The sequence below is a fragment of the Dioscorea cayenensis genome, unplaced genomic scaffold (assembly GCF_009730915.1).
Source record: "Dioscorea cayenensis subsp. rotundata cultivar TDr96_F1 unplaced genomic scaffold, TDr96_F1_v2_PseudoChromosome.rev07_lg8_w22 25.fasta BLBR01000273.1, whole genome shotgun sequence".
In the NCBI taxonomy this organism is placed as follows: domain Eukaryota; kingdom Viridiplantae; phylum Streptophyta; class Magnoliopsida; order Dioscoreales; family Dioscoreaceae; genus Dioscorea; species Dioscorea cayenensis.
In genome coordinates, this window is record NW_024086664.1 from 77,348 (window position 1) to 85,610 (window position 8,263).

General features: G+C 35.7%; 2 protein-coding genes and 1 non-coding gene across 3 annotated transcripts; 2 read left to right on the plus strand and 1 right to left on the minus strand.

Annotated features, from left to right (window-relative positions):
- LOC120253984 (putative 12-oxophytodienoate reductase 11) lies at positions 1–1,863 on the plus strand. The gene is made up of 4 exons (XM_039262148.1): positions 1–167; positions 552–730; positions 807–980; positions 1,059–1,863. Exons 1-4 carry the CDS (start codon positions 1–3, stop codon positions 1,652–1,654), a joined length of 1,116 nt encoding a protein of 371 aa, XP_039118082.1. The 3' UTR covers positions 1,655–1,863.
- Positions 1,864–2,508: 645 nt separating this feature from the next.
- Positions 2,509–6,185, minus strand: LOC120253982 (succinate dehydrogenase subunit 6, mitochondrial). Its single transcript, XM_039262147.1, has 4 exons — positions 5,941–6,185; positions 5,061–5,163; positions 4,451–4,594; positions 2,509–2,855 (listed from the first exon to the last, which is right to left on the minus strand). The coding sequence occupies exons 1-4, from the start codon at positions 6,118–6,120 to the stop codon at positions 2,818–2,820; spliced, it is 465 nt and encodes a 154-aa protein (XP_039118081.1). The 5' UTR covers positions 6,121–6,185; the 3' UTR covers positions 2,509–2,817.
- A 102-nt stretch (positions 6,186–6,287) lies between these two features.
- TRNAI-UAU lies at positions 6,288–6,361 on the plus strand. The gene has a single exon. It is a non-coding gene; the product is annotated as a tRNA-Ile (tRNA).
- The last annotated feature ends 1,902 nt before the right edge of the window (positions 6,362–8,263 follow it).

Genomic DNA, 8,263 nt, shown 5'->3' on the forward strand with positions numbered 1-8,263 from the left:
ATGGAGCTCAAAGTCTTCAAACAATCAAAGAAAGCAAGAAAAAGGTGTTTCTTTCCTATTCCTCAATTCAGTGCTCAAGTTTTGGTGATTGATTTAACTCAAGAGATGGCAGCAGAAATCCCTCTACTTAAGCCTTATAAGATGGGCAAGTTTGATCTCTCACACAGGTTCATTAATCAAATCTCATCAAACTTATTATTCAATCTTCTAGTAATGCCTTATTTTGATATCTATCTATTTCTCTCTAATCCATTGTGAAAACAATGAGGACTAAATACAAATTTAGTACTACACTACCAAACTTCTCTGTCTAATTCATTACAAAAAAACGACATGATTAACATATGCTTTACTTATTTCAGAGTAGTTTTGGCTCCATTAACAAGAACAAGGTCTTATGGCACTGTTCCTCAACCCCATGCCATTTTGTACTACTCTCAGAGGACATCCAAAGGAGGCCTTCTGAGTTCTGATTACTGAAGCTACTGGAGTCTCTGATACTGCTCAAGGGTGATTAATTCATTTTAATCAAATTCTAAATTCTTCTAATTCTTCATTTTAATCATCAATAAAAAGTGTGGTCTTAATTTAAATTGCAGATATCCTGAAACTCCTGGAATTTGGACTAAAGAACAAGTTGAGGCATGGAAACCAATTGTCAAGGCTGTGCATGGTAAAGGCGGTGTGTTCTTCTGTCAGTTAGGGCATGTAGGAAGAGTATCAAGCTATGGTAAAGTACAACGCATACATTCGTGCAAAGATTTATGTGTTTAATCTAACCATCCATGAAAAATTTGGCATAATAGGTTACCAACCTAATGGACAAGCTCCGATCTCCAGTACTGATCAGCCAAAACCGGATCGAATCCGTCTAGATGGGACGGTTGAAGAGTACTCTCCTCCTCGACGACTAAGAACCGATGAGATCCCACAAATTGTCAATGATTTCAAATTGGCTGCAAGAAACGCTATTGAAGCTGGTAAATTCTTTTTACATTACATACGAGTTTGAATTCAAAACCAATCATATTACCAATGATTGTTGTTGCTGCATGCAGGCTTCGATGGAATTGAAGTCCACGGTGCTCACGGTTACTTGTTCGAACAATTCATGAAGGACAGCGTGAATGACAGGACTGATGAATACGGAGGTAGCTTGGAGAACCGATGCCGCTTCGCTATTGAAGTGGTTGAAGCAATTGTGAATGAGATTGGTGCTGATAGAGTCGGCGTTAGACTCTCTCCATTTGCAGATTACATGGAAGCCTGGGACTCAAACCCAGAGGCTCTCGGACTCTACATGGTTCAGGCACTGAACAAGTTCAACATTCTCTACTGCCATATGGTCGAGCCAAGGATGGCAATTATAGATGGCAGAAGACAGATTCCACACCGCCTACTTAACATAAGGAAGGCATTCAAAGGAACATTTATCGCTGCTGGAGGATATGATCGAGATGAAGGTAACAAGGTTGTCGCTGGAGGTTATACCGATCTCATCGCCTATGGTCGCTTGTTCTTGGCTAATCCTGACTTGCCAAAGAGATTTGAGTTGGACGCGCCGCTGAACAAGTACAATAGGTCCACCTTCTACACTCACGACCCTGTCATCGGGTATACAGATTACCCGTTTCTCAATGAGCCTTCTGCTTGAGCTCCTGAAAATTTTGCCTGCCTTTGAGATTTATTCCTGCATGTGTTCCGGTGTCAATAAAAGAAAAAAACGACAATATAGATTGAACAAAATTCTCATACACCCATATTTGAATTGACTGCATAAAATTGTTTTAGTTCAACAGTACAATTTGTGAGATCCTGTAATCAATCCCGTCATCAATTAAACAAAAGTAAACAAGATGAATCAAAAAGAGGATATTAGAATAAGACTCTTAGTTTCTGTGATTAAGCATATGAAAGAAAATGTTCATTGAGTTAGCTACCCAATGGCACTGATAAGTCAAACATTGGGCCATACTTGACACTTGAAAAGTCAGAATAACAAAACCAGGACCAGAACTTTATCTAAAACTTGTTGTGTTCCAAAACATTTGGGAAAGCCTTACAAAGGAAATGATACACAATAATTATTTAAATAAAAACCTAATATATGGCAGACAAACTACCAGATGAAGTGGATATAAAAAAAAAAAGTCAAACTGTTCTTGGCCCCCATTAAACAAGTACAATAGCTTCTATGCTCTGGACCCTGTTGTCAGTATTATAGTTTACCTTTTTCTTGATGAGCTTCTGCTTGTGTTTCCGAAGAGCTCGTTGGTCTTGCAGACTTTTATTCCTGCATGTGTATCAGTGTTAGTATAAACCACGCTATAGAGTGAAGATGCAGATTTCTCATGCAGCAATGTTTAAATCAATTGCAATAAAACCCTCATACTTAATGATGTTTGTTCTACTGTGATTCCATCTTTGTTAAAATAGAAGGAAACAAGCTTATCATCCTGTAGCAAAGATCAAAAAGAGGAAAATACAACAAGCCCATCATCATGTGAATTTGGATGATAAAACTGGGGTGTGATTGATAGCATTCAGTCCATGCACAGATTGGCCTTGTCTCAATAGTTCATTTAATTGGGCCAAGATAAGCCATCAAAGAACACAAAAGTAAAACCACCTCTGCTTGGACAAAGAACAGAGCTTTTACAATTGTAACATATGGTCCAATAAGATTTTCAACGGGACATTACAGCAGGCCATGTTATTAAGGTAGAAAACTGGAAGTCAGGGAATACAATTGCTGCAATCCTGAGGCTTGCAATCTTCATCCTGATGCTTATTACACTGCCGAACACATGGAGAGTCTCAGTTGCGCGGGGCACTGGACGACAACTGTTGGCTTCCTGCGAGACAAACATAAAAGTAAAATTTGAAGCATGTTGGAAATAATGAAATTTGTGTGATAAAGCAGATAAAGAAAATAAAGGAAAATTTTGGGTTAACAATTAGCAGCTAAAGCATAGTTAATACATGGAATTCTCTATTTTAATTCAGACAACATAACAAACCTCTCAATAAGGGAATCCTAGTCATGTTCATATTGACTTATGGGGGAAAAATTATGCTCAAACTGCATTAGTGCTTGGTGTGTCCTAGACAAACAGCACTTTTCGAAGTTGCTGTACATCTTTAAAGGTTAATAGTAACAATTTGACGCCACAAAAAGTTTCAAAAGCTTCTAACTTTCCCGCTTAAACTACAGAGTCTACACCCATACAAACATTATCTACAATCCCAGCCTTCATCTGAATCTAACATCAATCCATCATCATAGTTACAATGACAAATCAAACCTTGCCCAAAATCAAAGTCAAACCATCTTAAAAAACGCTTCAAAAGAGCTCAAATTACCTGAAAAGGCATGCTGGCCAGGATGAGGAGCACTACAAAAACAAATCATTTTTTCTCTCTCACAAGTATTCAATTTATTTGTGGTTAATTTTTTCAATGAATTGTAATTCATCCCCTTTATTTTTTTTTAAAAAAAATAACTTGAATTTATAATGCAGTTTTCATAAATTAATAAATAATTACTCGAAGATTCAACAGAATTGCCCTCCAGATGTAACTAGACAACGATCAAGAACTGAATGACAAACAGAGATAGTAGAAGGTTTCTACTAACAGAAAGCCAGTTTATATGCAACACAAAACTTTGTTTGGAAATCTTTGTTCTAATTATGCTGATTGAGAATGATCCCAAGTCCTTACTTAGGATATTTCCTGGTTTTCATCTGTTCTAATTATGCTGATTGAGAATGCAACACTTGACTAAGACATCTTTGATTCCTATTTCATCATTTTCACCAGCACATATTCACTGTAATATTTCTATAAACTCACTTCCATCAGTCAGCAGATGATAAATGTTGGTTTCCTGGCAGACATAAAGGAAAAACTTTAGTATGTTGGATAGCATGGGATCCTTGTGATTAAGCATATCAAGAAATGAATAAAAAAGTTGGTGTCCATTGAGTTTGCTACCGAATTGATGACACTGATAAGACAATGTCCAACACTGGCTCAATATCACATCCTACCCATACTTATCACTTGAAAAATCAGAATAACAGAACCAGGGCCAGAATAATATCTAAAACTTGTCATTGTGCCAAAACATTGGTGCAGGAAAGGCAGAAAGTAACCCATCTTAGCAGCAGCACCAGAATCATGTCTAATATTGTCATTACGCCAAGAGCATCAGTCAGGAAGTCAACAAGCAAGCTACACTACCAATGATGGACAACTTCATTATAATTCTCATGAATGTGAACTAGTGATGAAAGTTCAATGGACTGCAACAAGTCAATCAATAAAGAGACCATATAGATGACCAGAATTTGTAGAAGCTGATTGTCCAATTATGTTTGTGAGCCACTCTTGAGAAGATAAAATGATTAAAATAGTCTAAAAATGTTTGCTCAATGATATAACTTACCTAGAGTTTTGTCCTCCCACCAGTAGAGAAACCTGAGATTAGCAGCTTGTTTGTCAAACTTGTAGAGCTGTTTGACATGTTCAGCAACTTCTAGGCCAAATACACCACCGCAGAGAGCACCAAATCCAGTAGCGAAGACAAAACCTGCACACAGGCATTACAATAAAAAGCCAAAAAATGGGGAAAAAAACAGAACTTTGTGTGCAACATGGCTTATGGTATTATTATGATATCCATAAGTAGTAGTTCCAATAAATACAAATGAATACTTCCACAATGAATATGCAAGATAGACAATGCTGGAAGGTCCATTTTCATTCGACCACATGCATCTTTCTTCTTAATGATTGACAATCTTCTTAGATTAATTTTCATTTGAAGTCCTAAAACATATCTACTTACTAAAGTAGAAATAACTTGAGAATGTTTTTCTGATCGTTTGATTAGCAAGGAGTTAAGGCAAATAGAAATATTAATAAAGATCAACATAGAGAGCAATTCAAAGTTATAACCACCAACGTCATAATGTCAACAAATTGTTACCTTAATGAGCCTATATTTTCAGAGGAGAATGAGAGTTCTTGTCATAAGAGTATAGTTAACACATTACCATGGGGACTCTTTGAATATTTCCACGAAATTCCCCCCAGATGAGCTGCACCAAGAAGGGCACCAGCAATACCATATTTCTTTGATTCTCTCAATGCTTTCAACTGAGGAAATGGAACAACTACTGGTTACCGGTGAAACCAAAACACTAGAAATCAGTAAGTTCAAGCATAACATGACAGGAGAGAAAAACTAAAGGACGCTAGGTCCACAAGTTACGATCTAACCAAGTAAATCACAGAGACAGCAATAAAATTGCACCATTGCAGCAAATTGCAATTCAGCATGCACGTGACAAACAAAAGCAAAAAAAAAACATTATCAGCATCAAAAGGTTACAACATCCAATTATCAAATGAGGATTAAATTGCATTTTCTAGTCATGGGTGCCCACAAGCAGCAAATTATGACTGTTAGATTCCATGCCAGATCTATAACTCAAAATGTTTGAGGTTAATATGACCACTTCAACTAATACCCTCACATCAATTCATTCTCTTTTGAATTACAAAGAATGAAACTGGTATAAGACAAAATTACAATTCTCTCAAAATTAATAAAATAGAGTTGTTAAGATGTTATAACTATAGAAATCACAGTCACTCCATCAAATGAGTAGGAATTCGGACAATCATCAAGAGATCCAAAATATTGGTTAGAAACATGAATTCTGGAAACTCTGTACAAATCATTAAAATAGTGAAAAAAATAAAGCAGATCTAATACCCATGAAAACCAAGTTATCAAGACAAAGCAGCACAAAACCCTAACCTGGAACACGGGAAAATCACAAAATACGAATCAAAACAGGTGAAAAAAAAAACCAAAATTTCACACAAAAAAACATAATAGGATAAAAGCAAAAATTCAAAGAACAAAACCTGAGGACCATAAACAGGATCAGAAGCGATGAACTCCTCAACATCGGCGTCGTTCCACTTGGGCAGCGGCTCTCGGCGGCCCAGCGTCTTCTTGTAGTAATCAAGATAAGAGAAGTTGGATCTCCAGTGCTCCTTCACATCCTCAAAATGCCTCCGAAGGAAACCCATCTCGTCCGCCATGGCTGATGAGCTCGAGATTTCGCTGGTCTAGGGCTTGATATGAGCAATCTAACCTATCTCATGAATTCTAATCCTAATTTACTATATAATAAATAATTAAGGAATGTGGAGCAAATTCATGATGCTATCTTTGTATATAAAAATATCTTTTCAGTAAACTGCATTGAGGTCCCGTAGCTCAGTTGGTTAGAGCGTTGGTCTTATGAGCCGAAGGTCGCGGGTTCGAGCCCCGCCGGGACCAATCACCGTGAGAAGGTTTCACAGTTATTTTAAGCTTTTATATATATATATACACATTAGTCATAGAACCCCCCCTTGGTTTTTCTGTTAACCTAATTAACCAAATGAGCGCACCAATGATTCATTCCTTAACATTTTTTTTATAGCTGACCATTTATTTATTCTTAGTTTGAACAACTTTATATTTAAATTGTATTTTTCATCCGTTGTTTAAATTGCAAATTTATTCAGAATATTCCATTTCTAATTATTATTCATTACCACTTTAAAAAACTTTTTTCATTTTTGAAATTCTCCTTTCCACCCGTTGAGATTTCTTTACCGTTGTGATTTTCTAACGGTAAAAAAAATTCAAAAATACTATCTTCATCCCCTTCCTATATATAATAAAAGAACTAAAACCAAAGAAGCATAAAGAGGTGGAGCTTCTTCTCCTGGTGATCGCCATTCACAGAGCGTGCTGGGTTTCTACGAGCTCGCCGCCGTGGCATCACCAGTCTCATTGTCACCTCCTTTCAGTCACGCGGCGTATTAGAGAGTATATGGTGGATTCCGATGGATCTCGCACTTGGAAGGACGGTTTGAGCCAGATCAAGTCTATTGGGATGGTTTGGCTGCTGATTTCATCTCTACATTCCCTTTTGGACATTGTGAGTGGCTTCATCTTCTATTTGTCTTATTTTCTTGTTCCTTGAATAGTATTTTGTTGTTTTTGTCTTAGATTTGGTTGTTATTTGGATTAAAGCGCTGTTTAATAGCATTGCAAGAAGCTTGTTTTGTTCTTGATCACCAATTCCTTTAATTCAATGTGTTTCTTGATTTCATTCTTTATGCTGTTGCTGTTCTTGGATTTCCAGTTGATTTTTTTCGATCACTGATTCTGTTTTTTTTATTTCTATATTTTTAGTGTTTGTGTGCACTTTATCCTTGCAATTCAACCTTTTTTCTTAATTTTTGTATAATTTTTTGTTCTGTTTTCTCAACTGGATTTTTTTGTGTTCCTTTTTTTTCTATTTCTTTTTCTTGATGGAATTTGTTTGTTGCTTTTTTTGGATGAATTTTGGATCAAATCATGTTTCATAACAATTCAATAATCTTTGATTTCATGAAGCCTCTGTTTCAATTGAATAGTATTTCTTCTCTTATTGTATGTGGGTTCTTGATTGCCGATTGCTTTTCTTTTCTTTTCTTTTTTGGTTGTCTTGATTTGCATGTAAATATTTGGTTTTTATTTGCTTTATTGAATTTATGCATTAGGGTTTAAGTTTTGGGATCTTTCTAGAATCTTTTCTTTGTTATTTTTATCTGGCTTTTGGTTCACCAAATTCTATTCTTTTATGTTTCTCGATGTCTATATATTGTTTCATTCTCTCTTTGCCCTGTGTCGAATTCATGCAAAAATTTTTTGTTGGATTTGAAGTTGCTTTTTTTAAATTATTTTTATACATAATTTCCTTATCACTATAAATTTTTTTTGTATTAAATCCTGTTTCATAGCAGTGAGTCCCATTGCATTCTCGTATGTACTTTATTTATTTTAACAGTTGTCTTCATACTTGATGTCATATGTTAAATATTGTGCTTCACATTTGGACACATGTAAATTTTTGTGTTTGATTTTCATATAATCATTTGGTTTTTATTCACTTTATTTAACTTTTGTGGTAGGGTTTAAGTTTAAGAACCCTTAGTTCTAGGGCATTTCTACTCTACTAATTTAACGATCTTTTCTTCATTATTTTTATGTGGCTTTTTCATCGCTGAGTTCTGTTCCTTTTCATATTTCTTGATCTCTATGTTCTTTTTTGGTGTCTCTATTTGCTTGTGTTGCTAAAAAAAATTTTAACAGCAAGGGAAACTCTATTTGAGTTTGTATTTACTTTATTTTATCTTGGTTAGGATG